This window comes from Caretta caretta, chromosome 9, assembly GCF_965140235.1.
Source record: "Caretta caretta isolate rCarCar2 chromosome 9, rCarCar1.hap1, whole genome shotgun sequence".
NCBI lineage: Eukaryota > Metazoa > Chordata > Testudines > Cheloniidae > Caretta > Caretta caretta.
Window position 1 is genome coordinate 33454050 of NC_134214.1, and position 16504 is coordinate 33470553.

At 40.3% G+C, this 16504-nt stretch overlaps 2 protein-coding genes across 6 annotated transcripts in view; one reads left to right on the forward strand and one right to left on the reverse strand.

The window, feature by feature from the left end:
* Window positions 1-16504, reverse strand: part of FBXO36 (F-box protein 36) — a 278670-nt gene that overhangs the window by 148529 nt on the left and 113637 nt on the right. The window lies entirely within an intron of this gene.
* Window positions 1-16504, forward strand: part of TRIP12 (thyroid hormone receptor interactor 12) — a 151988-nt gene that overhangs the window by 77316 nt on the left and 58168 nt on the right. For all 5 annotated transcript variants that reach the window (XM_048865307.2, XM_048865310.2, XM_048865311.2 and 2 more), the window contains 8 exons: window positions 3635-3771; window positions 4882-4965; window positions 6509-6604; window positions 7579-7727; window positions 10003-10038; window positions 10137-10232; window positions 13747-13839; window positions 14032-14193. In XM_048865307.2, coding sequence (XP_048721264.1) covers window positions 3635-3771; window positions 4882-4965; window positions 6509-6604; window positions 7579-7727; window positions 10003-10038; window positions 10137-10232; window positions 13747-13839; window positions 14032-14193 — 853 coding nt within the window. The remainder of the gene's footprint in view (window positions 1-3634; window positions 3772-4881; window positions 4966-6508; window positions 6605-7578; window positions 7728-10002; window positions 10039-10136; window positions 10233-13746; window positions 13840-14031; window positions 14194-16504) is intronic.

The following is a 16504-nucleotide window of genomic DNA, read 5'->3' on the forward strand; positions in this document are numbered from 1 at the left end:
TATTTCTGGAACGCTGAAGTTTTTGGCTAGGAGGTGCATCAAATGAGCACTGCAACCGTATGTTGTCATCTTGGGACTCTCTTCTTAATAGTTTCTTCTCATCTTGGATACATTTGCAGCATTGTCTGTGACCAAGCTGCATACTAGACATTTGCGGTTTTTTTCAGTTTTATAGCTTTTACTGCTGCTACTTGTAAGTATTCTGCTGTGTGTGCATTTCCAGATGTATCAATTGTTTCTGTAAGGAATGACATTCTCTTCTTCTGTTGTCACACAAGCACATACAAAATGATCATTGTGGACATTGCTCCACCCATCAAGAATCAGGTTAACAATTTCACCCTCTAGACTTTTTGCACACTACTCAATTTCTCTTTCATACACATTTTATCCAGCAATTTGCCTGCGACATCTGCTCTTTTGGGTTGACTGTATCCTGGTCTTAATGACTGCACCATGTTAATGAAGTTTGGGCTCTCAATCATACGGAAAGGAGAGTTTGTTGCATTAAAAGCCAGGCAATTTTTTTTCATCAATTACCTCCTTTTGTAATCTGCTGGTTCTTATCACAAATTTATCTATGGTTGGTTCTGGGGGATGATCCAGTTTGAGAACTGCAGAACTAAGCATCTCTGGTATCTTCTCGACTGAGCACTGAGTCCCATTGGGTAGATAGAAAAATTAACCTAAATAAATCTATACAGAAGCCCCTGGAGCCCCATAAAATTGGGTCTCTAATCCATGAACTATTGGAACTGATTTACAAAACTTTTCTTAAACGTTACATGACTATATTGTCTCGTACTAGAGAATTTATAATCCCTATTCCATGTTAAGATATCTTTGAGCTATAGGTGTTTTTAGGTAGGTGTTTTTTCTCAAGAAGCATTTTATCAAAAAAAATCTGGTTTTCGTTTTTAAAATCATTGGTTTTTTATCCACCCTGACTTTGTTCCCTGCATCCTCTGTGCCATCTGCTCATAGATGTCCACATTTCTACAACTAGTCCATAGTTGTTGTTGCATAGCTTATTCTCCCTATAAGACCAAGAGATCCAAAGCTTCTATCCAAGCAGGAGTACGTCTGGAGTATGTAGGTGGCATGGTTACTTTGAGCAGTTGCACACAAGGGAGAGCTGCCAGGTGTGCTCACCAAGCTGGGCAATTAGGAAAAGGCATTTCAAAAATACATGAGGGTTTTTAAAGATGTGGGGTGGCTTCAGGTCTCTGTGACCCCTTGGCAGTTGAGGTCACAATTGTGACTAGAGCATCAGTGTTCACCATTGTGGGACAGCTGCTGGAGGACTGTTAGGTCTTGTGGTATCCATGCTTGCTCTGCATTGACCACAGTTGGTCGACCATGGCTCAATACTACTCGGGGAGGTGGTGTTACTGCGTTGCCATAAGGGGCGCTTCTATCGGCAGGAGAGAAATTAGTATAGACACATGCGCAACTAGATCAATGCTAAGTGACCTAAGTAGACCTAATTTTATAGTGTAGACCAGGCCTGAGTCAATGAACATCAGATTTGTGCAAGATGAGAAATCAGGTACTCAGACATAATAGACTTGGAACTTGAGATAGCTGCTGGTATCAGATGGCGAATAAAAACAGCTTTAAGATTTTTGGAATGAGGTAAAAATTCAAACTGGTTAGCTTGAATTTAGAGGGTGTAGCAATAAAGGCTGCTTGTTTGTCATGCAATCCAAACTTAGATAAAATACTTTCTGGTGTTATGGACTACAACTTTGAACTAGCTGTTTTTGATCTCAGGTTATCCAGAAGTAAAATTTTTACTGTGTTTAAGAGATTCAAACTTTAAAAGTCCCATTAAGATGATTACAGCTGCGAGCTGTTGGTTACTTTGAGGCAAGTTAGTTATTTTAAAGGTATCCACCATGTAAGCCAGAAATTTGAAATACATAAGTCTAATTTAGCTGTAACCAGAAAGTTATGCTGGAACATGCCGAAATGATAAGTCCTTAACATTACATTAAAACCTGCCATTACAGGCATGTTTGCAACTATTGCTAATCTGAAGTTCTATATCTGGAATTTAAGCTTTCAAGCCAAGTAACTAGGAAAATGTCAAAAGCTTTTCATATCTGTGATGAAATTTCAAAAGTTTTGGAGCTACACAATGTCTAATTGACACTTTTTAAAGTGCTTTAGGTGGAAAGAAAAGAACAAAGCTTGTTAAATTGGATTTGATGACTTTATTGGTAGGCAGCCATTTTTCTAACACTTTAGGAAAAACTCTGAAGTGTGTTACTATTCTGAAAAATTATGAATTTGGCATCATGTTGTTCAGTGTTTTCTGAATTCAGACAAACACCTTGACCCCATCACAACTACCAGTGCAACAAACTACTCTCGCCTCTGAAAATATGAATTTCTGTCTCATACCCTTCCCCATTTTAAAAAAAAAAACTTGAAACAAGCAGCAAAGCCAGTTGCATTTTTTCTTTCTTGAAATTTTTTTTTTTTTAATGGTGGCATAATCTAATACATAAGGATGCTGTCATGGATGCGCTAGAACAGCTCTTAATCTAACCCAGGCAGGGCCCTCTTCAGTACGACAACCCCTCACAGCACACTTTCACTAGGCGAAGCCACCTTGGCTTCAGTGCCTCCTGGGACCAAACTCTGAGCCATCAGCATCCTTGTTCCATGCCATGAGCTCCCCGTAGGGAGTCCACCTGAATAGGACACCTTATACTCGTCCTCTTTTCCCCCCCACACACACAAAGGGGAGTCATACACTCCCAGCTTTCTCAGTCAGCAGTGACTCTCAGCCGGCGATGTAAAACAAAGGGGTTTATTGTCTGAACACAGTGTAGAAAAAGTCATTGTTAGACTTAGCACAGAAACCAGAAAATTACAGCTATCTTGATCAGAGCCTTGATTTTGACACAGAGCCCTGATTCTCCCGCAGAGAGACCCAAAACGGGAGAGAGCTGCCTGTTTCCGGCAATCCACCCTATATCATGCCCATTTGCTCCTCCTCTGTCCTTTGTCTTTCTCTAGGAAAACGGGTCACCTGGCCTCCACCTCAACTTTTTATTCTCCAACTTGTTGCAGCTGGCTGGCTTTTTGCAGAGGGTGGGCCTCCTGGTCATCACTTTCTAAGTTATGAAATGTCCAGCCACTGTCTGGGCCCAGGCAGCCAGGTGACACTCACACCTGGTCTGAGTCTCTACAAATATTAAACCACCTTTCCATCCATCTAGGTAAACATGCAGCACACAGTACTCATGCAAAAATATTAAGAAAATTCCCACTTAGTCACAGATGTGCACTCAATTGTCTGAACTTAAATTCTAGTGATGGTCAGTTATTCAGCATAAGTTTCAAAATATGATCAAGATTCAAGTATTCACTTGTTCTGTTTATAACATTCTTCACTATATGTGTGTAAATGTGGATACCAAGAACGTAAAATGGATGAAATTGCATTCAGGTCCACTTTAGAAAAAAGCTAAAGAATGTTCAGAGGAATAGCTATGAATGTCAACATTGCTTTATAATACTCCATACTAGTTCTTGTTTTTGAGTGGTCTCGTGTTAGGTAAGAAACTGGTGTCCATTTAATTGGCAATACCTTGAATTTTACGCATTATACTTTCTTTTATAGTCGGCGAGGCTCTGGCCTGGGCAAAAGAGGAGCAGCTGAAGCTCGCCGACAGGAAAAAATGGCTGATCCTGATAACAACCAGGATGGAGTTAATTCTTCAGCTGCACGTACAGATGAGGCTCCACAAGGAGCAGCAGGTAAGCAGAAACACAAACTTTGCAACACATGTCTGGTGCTCTGTAAAACATTGATGTAAACCTTAAAGTATCAGGCTTCTTCTTTTTTTTTTTTTTTGAAGGGGGGAAGGCATAAATGAATTCTTAATGTCGCTTTTGGATGCTGACTGAGCAAGGCACTACTACTCTCTTGAAACTCAGGTGTTAAGTTATAGTTGTGTTCAGAGGCCTTTTGGTTATGTGACATAACTTTGAACTCTTCTTCAAACTACTGTACTAGTAATGTTACTCTTATCCACCATATAGAAACATAAGTTAGTGTGCTAATTCACAAGCTACTGTCAGAATCTGTATCTAACCAGTCTGTCCTTTTATAGTAAACGTCTTTTGGTTACCTTGTGATGCTCAGTTGTGAAAGCATTTTTGTACCTTTTGATATTAACCTATGTATTCTAGTTGTATGGTACTTATAGAAAAATGTATTTTTTTCTAATAGTCTTGGCCAGTATCTAAATTATTGGCTTTTCTGCACTGACTATGCTGCAATAGGAAAAACTGTTCACAAAGTTAGTGATATCCTCACACTGAAGAGTACCTTATTTCCCAAACAGTCTTACTGAAATAATTGCAGAGTAATTTACAGTTCAGTATAAGCAATCCGGCCCTAATTCAGCACATCAGTTTATTTAAATTCTTCAACAATTATGTTGGCTTTTAGAAAAAAGCTTTAAAATGTTCAGGCTTGAAAATAAGGTATTGATTTGCTTCAGTGCAGTGTAACAAGTTTGGTTACTTAAACTGAGTTCAGACTTTATCCAAAGCTGTATTTTAACTTTTTCAGATATACATGCACCATTTCAGAAGTACAATTACATTTTCTGTGGAAGTTCATGATGGAGAAACCCTAGAACTTATATATGAGTTGTTCACTATAAATTTTTTGTAAGAATATAGCTTAAATGAATCCAAACTCAATACAAAGTATCTTAGAATCCTAGTCCAATTGCTGCTGAAGTCAGTAGGGGTTTAGTTATCGATTTTAAATAGAAGCAGCATTAATGTATCCAATACTCTTTTTTGAAATAAATTTTAGACAAGTCAGTGTTACTCTAAAATATTTTCTTTCTTTAGCATCTAGCTCTGTTGCGGGGGCTGTAGGCATGACCACTTCTGGAGAAAGTGAGTCAGATGATTCTGAGATGGGAAGGCTACAAGGTAAAAAGCTTTTACTAGACTTATATGATGGGTTGATACCTGTATATATGTACATGGTGTTATAAAAACATTATTCTGATATTTTTCTCTCTGCTGATACCCATTCAAAAACCCTACTAACTATTTCCTCCCCCCCTCCCTCCCCAAGTGAACATGCTGTTTTGCCTACTATAATTATGAATAATGTAGTGGGAGAGATTGTGGTATAGTAGACACTCAAAAATTTGGCAGTACTAGAGCAGGCTGAACTTTAGGTGTCTTAACTGTTGTAGTGTACTACACTTTTTGCACTGATTACTGATTTCCCAACCCAATAAACATACTCTGCTTGGCTAAACGCTTTTTTTTATGATGAAACAGAATGCTTAATATGGAATACAGTTCATAAACTTGTTTGTTCCTCAAATCTGAAAAGATGCTAGTAATAGCTTTCAGTTTACAAAACATGAGTGCAAGTTTAGTTAGGCCTACCACTCTTTCTTGTATCTGCTCTTAGATAAAGATGGAGTTATTTGCTTCTTCAGCACCCACCTGTATTCCCAGATTTTGACCAAATAAAATCCACTTGTGCTAAAAAATATGCTTGATGCCTGGGCTGTACAGAAAATGCATTTCCTTTCAGAAACTGACAACTTGGACAAAATTCTGCATTTAACTTGCCTGTCTTCTGTAAACACTTCAACAGGTTTCTACTACTTGGGTGCAAGGAATTATGGTGGTTGCTTCCTCTGCAAATATAGGTTTGGGGTAAAAATCTGGATCTTTTATTCTTAAATGCTGGAAGAGCTGGGGGAAAAGAGCAATTGTTTGCTTGCAAACAGTTCCTCCAGTGTTAGGCAAATTGACTCAAATACTATTAATGGTTAATTGCTAACCACCCATTTGTAGCACTGATCAGCAATGTTCAGACTTGCTGCAGTTAATGAGAACCCCCCTATTTGAAGTCAACTCTCCAGACAAGAAAAACAGGATGACTTAATATAAAATTAACAGATGTTCTGCCGCTTCCAGAAGTTTTTAGACTCTAGCAAGTGAGCTCCCCTAACAGTTCACAACTCCATTTGCCATGCTTTTCTCTCCAGTCAATAACATTATCTACTCTACTTCTCCTATACAGCTTACTTGTTCTGCCCAGTTCCATTGTTTTTGCCATCCCCTTTAACTGTTTTTACAATAGTTTTCATTCAGACTGAAACTAGAGCCTACTATTTTTAGTATTAAAAATAAAATAAATGTTTATTTTCTTGTAAATACTTCAGAGAAACTGACACAATTCCAGAATTCCTCCTGGCTCTTCAAAAAACAGTCTTTTCACAGTCTTGATTCACATGTGACTTTAAAGCCACGCTTGAGTAAAGGGTAACCTTGGGAGGACAAGTAGTTCACTTGCCTTTACTGGTGTTAGGAGAAATCCATGTAGCGTCGTCTTGTCTTTTTCTGTGTTAAATCTTCAAAACTCCTATAACTTTATAAGTTCATGAGACTTAGTTACATGGAAACTTTTTATGAAAATGGCCGTTTAATATTCTGTGTTTGCTTCTAGCTCTGTTAGAGGCTAGGGGTCTTCCTCCTCACCTGTTTGGCCCTCTTGGTCCTCGGATGTCACAGCTTTTCCACAGGACAATTGGAAGTGGAGCTAGTAAGTAAACTATATCTTGTCAGATATAATTCTGTCAGCAGCTTTCAGACTGGTTAAACTTGGCTACTAGTAAATCTAATGTTTTATCTGTGTAAGGATTTAAATGCAACTAATTTTTAAGATTAAATCCAGTGAATAATGTTAGATAGTATAAGGAACTCCAGCACACTAAAACTTAAGTTTCTTCCCTCCTTTACTCCATAGTTGTGGAACATTGGCTACAAGCATTTAACTTCATCTTCCTTTTAAGAAGCTACGTTTGGCTTAACTTTTTTTTTTTAGTTTGGCTTATATATACTTCTTTAACAAGAAGTAACTTAATTGAATTGAAACAAGGCTTATTTTAATTTTTATGGTTTTTGAAAAGCCATACTCAAGATCAGGTTTTGAAAACTGCTTTGCACATGGCATCCCTAATGCACAATGGTCAGATGGGCTTGAAATCATTTTAGAGGGATAATTGTTTGTTTGAGCACCTCTTTGAAACACAGGTCAGTGCTGTCCGCAGGGACTACTAAGGACCAAATTCTATCCTCTTCTTACCTCCAGTTCAGTATACCTACAATGCAGCAGGCTGGGATATTTACCTAGCAGTCAAAAGAACTAGGAGGAGGACCAGGCCTGCAAGCACATCACAACCAACAAGGGGATGTCGTCTGCCAGCTAGAACAGAACACTACCCTAGTAGTATATGCTGCTTCCTTCCTAAAGAAGTGGTATTTACCCCCCACCACCTTAGCCATCCTGTCTTATGCTAGGTAGATCGTTTTTGGTAAAATTAGCACAGTTGCTCCTGTATGCTCATTTCAGCTGCATGGCAAGGGAAGCTAAGAGCAGAATTTGACCCAAAAAAAAAAAAAACCTCTGAAGTCACAGAACACACAGAAAACAAACTTTCTGCTTGGTAAGATAAGTGATCACAGCATTAATTACCCTAAATATTTACAAGTATTAATAGATCTTTACTTTCCTAGGTTCTAAAGCCCAACAGCTTCTTCAGGGGCTCCAAGCCACTGATGAAAGTCAGCAGCTACAGGCAGTAATTGAGATGTGTCAGTTGTTGGTCATGGGGAATGAAGAAACATTAGGTGGATTTCCAGTCAAAAGTGTTGTACCAGCTTTGGTAAGGATCAAATTTGTTTATATATTTCTGTGTGAAACATAGTATTTAAACAGTATAGCAAAAGGATTCAACAGTAAAATAGAAGTACTCTTGAAACTTCTAAATTTAAGAGGTATTTGGTAGCCTCTGGTTCATCTGGACTCAGAAATAGCATTAAAGGCTTATGATACCAACAAAATATTTTCACTTTCAACAACTTCCTCTAATCAGACAATAGTTTAGTTAACAAACTACTAAACTCCTCTCCTCCAATTTTAGATCCCATGGCTTTTGCACACTTGCTAAATAGTAAAAGGAAAAAGTACCCTATAGGTTAATTCTGTACTCCTACAGATTGCTTTGATAGCTGTGAGGCCCCTAACTGGAGTGTGAGCTGGCTGGAGAGAGAGAGAGGGCATTGTGTCCTTAAAGCAGGGTTGGGTGAGGGGCAATGACTTTATGTAGCCAGTGTGGTGAGTACCCTTTCTAGACTGGCTCATGGGAGTATTGATACATAGAAACTTCATAAAATTCCATGTATGGATTGCACTGCAGAGGACTAGAAAGATACCTTGAATATAGAGGGTAAACACACCCCGACCCCAATCATAAATACGTACTTTGACAGGCCACTACAGCATTCTTCCTGAGTTCTAATATGTAGTCAGGTACACACAGACATGTCTGTGCAAATGGATAGCTTTCCATTTACATATTAGTACCCAGGAAGACTGCTGTGGTGCTCTGTCAAGGTGTATGTATGTATATGAGGTCTGCTTACCCTTTTTCATCCGGGGTGTGGCTGTGCCTCCCTCCCCACACAACACATGACTTAAAAAAAAAGTTTCCTTTTGGGGTTTATTATTCTAGTGCTTGTTGTACACACTTTGGCTTCCATAGATTCCTCACTAGTCTGCTAATACATCTTCCACCCATGTATGAGTGGTAACAGTCCTACCATCCTTCAGCCGCAGGGGTTCTCTACAGCCCTGTCACTAGGATCTATGAACTGTCCTTCCAGAAGTCCTTGATAGTTCCTGGCAATCTTGGGCCTTCTTACGTAGGCCCACTCAAATCTCTCTTGCTCTCCTGGAAGAAGCCTAGTGGCCACAATTGTTCTCCTTTAGGGCTCCCAGTAGTACACTCCATGCTGTCCTGTACATCTACAGCAGCCATGCCTATAAGCTATAAATGCCAAGCCCTCAGTGTATCAGCAGGTGATCCTTGTGGACTTCAAGTCCCATATTCCCTGGCATTAAATGGACTGTGGACCCATAACAGGTGTTAAGTTGCACCGTGCTCTGTTATAGCGTGACTGCCATCTGTTACGATAGCATGTGGGAATTCCGGTAAAACTGGGTCTTATTGCACTAGGCACTGTATAGACAAGTAACAAAGGATATCCTTGCCCTAGAAAACTTTACAGGTATCTGGGTATCAAGACAGACTGCAACAAGTGGACACGAGTGGAAGTTAGATTGAGATGAATACAGTACCAATAAAATTACTTTAGAATGAAAGTAGAAGTCACAGCTCCTTGTTCTCTTAACCAAAGCCAGCCAGGAGTGACTTGTGAGCAGTGTGAGAAAGGTAGAGGTCACAGAACTTTAAAAGTGGATATGTTGGCGGCTTTATGAATTTTGATGGCATCTTTCCTGTGCATGTGGGTGATATGGAAGAAAACAGAAGTGCTTGAGGAAGAACTTTCCATTGTAAACTCCTATTTCAGGTGTTTATCAAAGACTTAAAAAAAAAATCACTCCTGATACCATCTGTGTTTAACGACACAGTCCAGAAGCAACATGTGTACAGAAATCTTAATCATGAGGATAGAAGGGCTGTGCACGTGTGTGCGCATGCACACAACAAAAACAATGAACGTTCTTTACATTGACTACATTGCCTGGTCAATGGGCTTTGTACATTTGGGGGGGGGAGGGGGGCGGGGACTCCTCTAAAGCCAATAACCTGTAATGTGTAATAGCAATCAAAAGCTGCTTCATCCATATGAGCAGAAATATTTTTAATGTGTATTTTAAAATTCTTTAGCTTTCTCTGCTGTAGAAAGTGTATTTCTCCTTTTAAATTGGTTTTTGGATTCCTTTAAAAATTTTCATTAAATGCTATAGGAGCTGTTGTGACCGCTTCAAAAAGATCCAGTGTTGCAAGTGAAACTAAACTGAAATGATCATAACAGGTTTTCAAATATTTGTAGAATGTAAGAAAAACAATATCCTTTTGGTAACTTGTACCAAATCAGAACTGTTTACTCATTTCCTAATCTTTTTCTTTATAGATAACATTGCTGCAGATGGAACACAACTTTGATATTGTAAGTGACATAGATATGAGCTAATTGTTTTCCTGTGAACTTAAGTTTTTTTCCATCTAATTGTTTGGTTTTTTTGTTTTTGTTTTTTTTTTTAATAGATGAACCATGCTTGTCGAGCCTTAACCTACATGATGGAAGCACTTCCCAGATCATCTGCTGTAGTGGTAGATGCAATTCCTGTCTTTTTGGAAAAGGTAGCAATAGTCATGTCCCTAAATAATTAAAATTAGTACACAAAACTTAAGGACAAACACTTACCTTTGAGTAATCCCCATAACTCTCCACCCATGCAAAAAAGTGCATTCTTTTTATTATTATAACCATTGTAATTAATATAAAATGCATCAGAAGAAAAAAACTAGCCTTCAGTGTTGTAAATCAGTACCTGGTTTACGGGAAACTCAAATTACATTTCCAAATGACACTGCAACGAAATCTATATATATTAATTTTTTATTTTGAGTTCTGACTAATTCAGTTCACCACCAATACTTCCTTTTTATGCTTACACATGAGCACACAGGTGTACAGTAAGGTATCTTCTAGAGAGCTCCTTGACTTACAGGTCTGTCTTGTAGGTTTGCTGACTGAATGGAAAAGGGTGGTGGCTCAGTCTTGGTTTTGGGGCTTCAGAAAGACGTTTAGTTTTGGACTACATTCCAGCCTGCTGGTGGCTTTTGTTTTATGGATGTGGCTAGAAGTTTAGATGGCTTCATTTCAAACACATGCAAGCAACTTGCTGGTAATTGGTCACCTGGTGTGCTCCTAGCAAAAGGCATTCAGAGAGGGAAGTTAAATTGTACTTGAGAAGCCTAAAGTAAATTATGCCTGGGGAAATTCTGCTGGACTGCACACCCACAGACCCCCGCCCACCCGCAGAATGCCCATGCTTCCCTGTGGAAAACAGCAGGGAAGCAAAGGGAAGCTGTGGTGGGGGAGACGGGGAGAACGGGACTGTGGGTGCAGTTTATTTGGGGGGTGGGATTTCCTCCCAAACAGAGGCAAGGCATGGGGGGGGGCACACGGGGTTACTTGCCACTGCCCCCCTCTCATTTCTGCAAGCGCAGAGCTCCCCAGCTGAAGGAGGCTGCATCTCAGCTCAACTGACTGCAGCTGAATGCCGTCTCCTGGATCCTAGTGCCAGTCATGCTCCCCTTCTGTGTGCTGGGAGCCTTATTGTTTTCTATGCAACAGTGAGTGCCCATGGTGGGGCTGGGTAGGAGGAAGGGAGGAGGCAGAGGGGAAGGGGAATGTGGGAGTGAAGGGAGGGGGATGGGGGTGAGGTTGTGGTGGGGAGCAGGAGCCCAGCATATGATGTCCCCTCAACAGCAGCTGGGGCTTCCTTGTCAAGCTCCCCCCCCCTCTCCCCCCACCGAGTCCCATCTCCTAGCACCCAGTCTGTTGTTGCGTTGCCCCGCCCCCTGACCAAGTCCCATTTCCCCAGCACCTGGACTCCCTCCCCCCCCCCTCCCAACGCTCCCGAGCCCCTGGACATCCCCCACACCTGGCCCCCATTTCCCCAGCACCCGGACACCAACATGCACCCGAACACACATACACACACCTGCCAAGTCCCATCTCCCCAGCACCTGGACTTGACTACGTAGCATGCAAGTCTTTTAGGTGAAACAATAACCTTTGTTTGTTAAAATTAATCCCCTTGATCGATCAGTCCATCAGTCCTCATATAGATTGTGCCGATCACATGTCTTCCATTCTTCTCTTATCCTGGCCTTCCTTCTCCATGTGCAGCCATGCCTTTTTCACGATAAAATTTTCCCATCTCTTTGGAGGTCGGCTGAGTGGTTATTTCAGTTCCCGTGGATACCACTCGGCGACTGCTGCAGTTCATCGATTGTCAGTGAGCCTAGCTGTATGCCCGACCCATCGCGTTTTACTGTACCTGCTTTTCAACAACAACGTCCTGCACTCCGCTCTCCTGTCTGATCACTTCACTGGGGATTCGGTCACGGATTGAAATGACCAGAGTTCTTCTTTCCATGGCCCTCTCCATTGTTGCTCCTCTATCTTTGTCTGTGCCCATGTTTCTATGTTGTACAACACTGCCGGCAGTACTGTTGAGTTCAAGAGGTTGGCGTGTTTTCCTTGGAGGACATCCTTGATAGAACTGAATGTGTGCGCCTACCAGCTCTTTGTTCACGAGAGTTCACCTTCCTGATAGTGACATATGTTAATGTCTTGACCCAACTAGAAGAATTTGAACTATATGCCTATTTATTCTCCCTTGACTATTATTTGGTCTTTTGGCAAGGCATCAGACCGCATGCATTTTGTTTTAGAGCAGTTTATTTTCAGTCCGAATTGGCTGCTTTTTGTGTTGAGCTCTCACAGCATTTTCTGTCGTTTGATAGTGTTTTTGGCAATCAACACAATATCAGCCATGACTCTGAGGTGGTTTAATTGCTCTCTGTTGATGCTGATTGCACCCTTCTAGTTCATCTGCCTCATTACCATTTTCCGGCAGGCTGTGAAGAGTTTCGGTGAAACTGTCTCCTTGCTTCACACCTTTTTTTGACTGGCATGTGAAGGAGTACCAAACAGTTGTGTGGGGTTTTTTTGTTTTGTTTGTTTTTTTTATATCCGTAGTGCAGTCAGAATTTGCTTCCTTTAGTAGTTTGATGTAGTTGTGTCAATGCCGTGCTCTGCAAGAGCTTTCAGCACTGCATTGATCTCTAGATGGTCAAATGCTTTTTCCTAATTGACTAGGGCAATGCATAAAGGGAACTTGTATTCTCTTGAGCTCTCCAATCACTGGTTTATAATGAAGTTATGGTCCATTGTGACGAAATTCCTTTGAAAACCTGCCTGCTCTTTCGGCTGCTGTTTGTCCAGACTCTGAGAGTCACTTTTTGTTGTTGTTTTGGTGAACAGTTTGTAGGCATGCAAGAGACTGCATTATTGGACGATAGTTCTTTAGATCTTCACGATTGCCCTTCTTGTACAGCAAAATGTGTTGGACTCCTTCCAACTAGATGGTATCTTCTGCATTTCCAAGTAATGGCTAAATCTCTGAGCAAGGGTTTCCCAGAAGTCTTGGCCTCCAGCTCTAGTCATTTTGGTTGTCAGTTTTTTCCTGGAGCTTTTCCTTCCTTCATTTGGTAAACTGCATGTCGAACTTTGCTGACTAGGACCTAGTATGTCCCACGAATAACACTTCAACAGTCCGAAGAGCACATACTCCTGGTTAAAATTAATACTGAGAGGAAATCTGCCAGGCAGACGTGTGAGGGCATGCACTTAAGTATTATGTTGCTGTTAGTGGATTCCTTAACCATATTTGTTGTTTCATTACAACATCCAACATTTTCTCCAGTTCCCAAAAACTTTTAAAGCAGTTTTGCCATAGAACAGGTTTTAGAGTCCATTTGCTTTAGGAAAGCCCCTAAATTCAAACTTGAGTTCCTGAAGTCTGTTTGTTTGAGGGAATAAAGTATTATGAAGCTTGTTATGACTTGAGTTTTGTTTCTCTAATTCAATGTGGAAAGGTAAATATATCTTCAGACACTAAATATGTACTGTATTACCTACAATTTGTACTACAGAGAAATACTTCAGTTACATTAGAAGTACTTTTTTGTTAAGATGATGAAATTTCTGTAAGAATCCAATATGTAAGGTAGAGTGTTAACTCAAACTTAGCTGATATTCTTAACTGGTAATTCATTTAATTACTTTCTTTTGTTCTAGCTGCAAGTTATTCAGTGTATTGATGTGGCAGAGCAGGCACTGACTGCCCTGGAGATGTTATCACGCAGACATAGTAAAGCTATTCTGCAGGCAGTAAGTAATTTTCCATAATAGAAAGAAAAAGGATATTTGCTTGAAGTTTTTGTTTCCTCTTTTGATGGCTCCTACACCACAAACTGGGTGGTGCACAAGTTCTTCCCAAAGAGTAATTAAAGCCCAGAAATTTCTGTCACTGTATTGCCACTGACAGAGAATACTTCTCTTTAACAGCTTTCTGTATTATAGGGTGGGTTGGCAGACTGTCTGCTGTATCTGGAGTTCTTCAGCATAAATGCCCAGAGGAATGCACTAGCTATTGCTGCCAACTGCTGCCAGAGCATCACACCTGATGAGTTTCACTTTGTTGCAGATTCTCTGCCACTGCTTACACAAAGGCTAACCCATCAGGTAAGAAGCCATTATAAAACATTGACTAGTCATTTTGACATGCTATGGAGGTATAAAGCTGCCTGTAGCTCTCTTAGTCTGAATTTTATACTTGTAATGTTTTGGGGCTCTTTCATCATGTTGGCAAAGAGCAAGAAGGAACTGACAAAATGCTACTTAAAATAACAGGAAGGGTGCAAGTTTTAAAGGTTTGTTTTTAAAAATAAAAAAACAAAAAACCCTGAAAGATTGTAGATCGGTGTATTGCAAACTCTTATGGCTTGGCAGTTATGTAAACTGCCAGCAGAATCAATAAAATATTAGTATTTAAGTATGACATATTGTCTCAAGTCAGACTTAATAGATCCTGTCAATGGAGATGAGGAAAACTAGTTTAGGCACTCATCCATTGCAGACGGGCACTTTCAGACAACGTTTCTGAAGTTGCCACTTGCTACCTTTTTCCAGTCACATACGAAGTAGGATCCTAAAAGGAAATATGAAGCTGCACAATGGATAGTCTGTTTTGTGGGCAGTGGACTTAATTTTAAAAGTTCAGTTAGTTTCTTCAGTATTTCCGAGACCCGTGGTAAAAATTGGTGAATAGCTTTTACAAAGCTATGTATTCAGATTAATACATACTTACCCAACTATAAACCTGATTTCAGAAGCTTTTGTCTTTGAATGATTGTCCAGTCAAATTAAATTTTTGATGTGCATGCATGTAAAATCGGATTCTTTTGAACAGCAGTGTCTGTGGACCCATGCCTGCCCCCGAGTGTCCTATCTCTCCCTGTACCTGAGGACGAAAAGAGCAGGGCACCTGCAACCCATACTCATTTCCTTCTTACCAGCCATGGCTGCAAGAAAGAATTCTTTATATTCAGTGTTCCTTGCTCTTGGACAGTATTTAGCACATTTCCCTCCCATTTTTAGGACATTAATTTAAAGATGTTCTTTGCCAGCTGGCTTTAAAAGTTTCAGGACAGAGTAGTAATGATTCTCCTCTACAAGGATCTCTCCCCGTCTCCCTTGTTTCCAGTATTTTTGATACTGGTAAATTATCAAGCACTGAGTTCCCAAGTGTGACTTCCTGTTAAATATTGGCCAAGAAAAGTCCACCTTGACAGGTTGTAGCTCATTCCACTAGGGTTCAGGCAGCCTCTGTGGTCTGTTTGGGTAATTTCCCCATATCAGAGAGATGAAGAGCACTTATGTGGAGCTTGAGCCACTGATTATTGCCAGGTGTAAGATTCTGGGCTGCACCTTAGTTTTGATAGGCCTCCACTTATCCATGTCTTAGCTTCAGGGCAACTGCTTATTAATCAGCAAGAGTATAATCTGAGTTGATGATCACTTCAAGAGAGAACAGTCTACTGTTGACAGAAATTGTATGCAGATGTTGCATCCACACAGATTCCATGACCCACTCTCCATCCCTGCAGATAGCAGTCCTGCTTCAGTGGCATTTTTATGATCTAAGGAACTGGATATAGGTTGTGGCTGCTCTGCCCTTTAAGCCCTCTTGCTACAGGGAGCAAGAGGTGGGACAGGCATGGCCCCAGCTGATAGTGTTGTTCAAGAGAATCTGATCTTGTGCCCCATGAGTGGAATCTGTGTATAAAAACATCTTGAACCACAGTTTTGCTGTAAGGTAAGTAACATTCTTTCCAGTTGCTCTGACCTTGAGCTCTCTAGGTTTGTCAGCATGTTAACTCTACTGATTACTTTCTTAATGGGGAGGATCAGTGTGAGTTAGTCACTTTTTTAAAAAAGTCTTAAATCTTGTAGCGTTGAGGATTATAAGTGTGTATAATATGTGTGATTATACTCAGTACTAAAACTTTTTATTGGGGTAATGGAATAATGTACATATTGGTAAGAGGCATCTATACTTGGCAAAACCAATAATAACTCGTGTCCTAGTATTGTGCATACTAATGTTAACCTGAAATTAATGATTTTGTACATGCTGTAAATATACACCAGGTTATTTTTAAGGTAGAAAAACTGGGGATGATTGCATGTAGGTGAGTGAACAAACAGTTTTTTTGTGTGGGTAGTCATGAAGTTTGATTAAGCATAATTTCAGCAATTTGGCAAAAGGAGTTTGGAGAAGCTATATGTAGGAGCAACTCTTGAAGCAAAATTAGAAAAAAGACTAGAAAACAGTTAAAGGTTTTGGGAGAAGTTCCTTTTTTTCCCCCGGGAAGCAGGATTGGCCTCATGCTGTGAGACTTCAGTCTTCTGTGGCATCTGTATATCCTGGCTGCTTACATTTTTAAACTTAGCATTAAGGCTGTTCTAGGTTTTCCACTTTGAGAAATTGTGT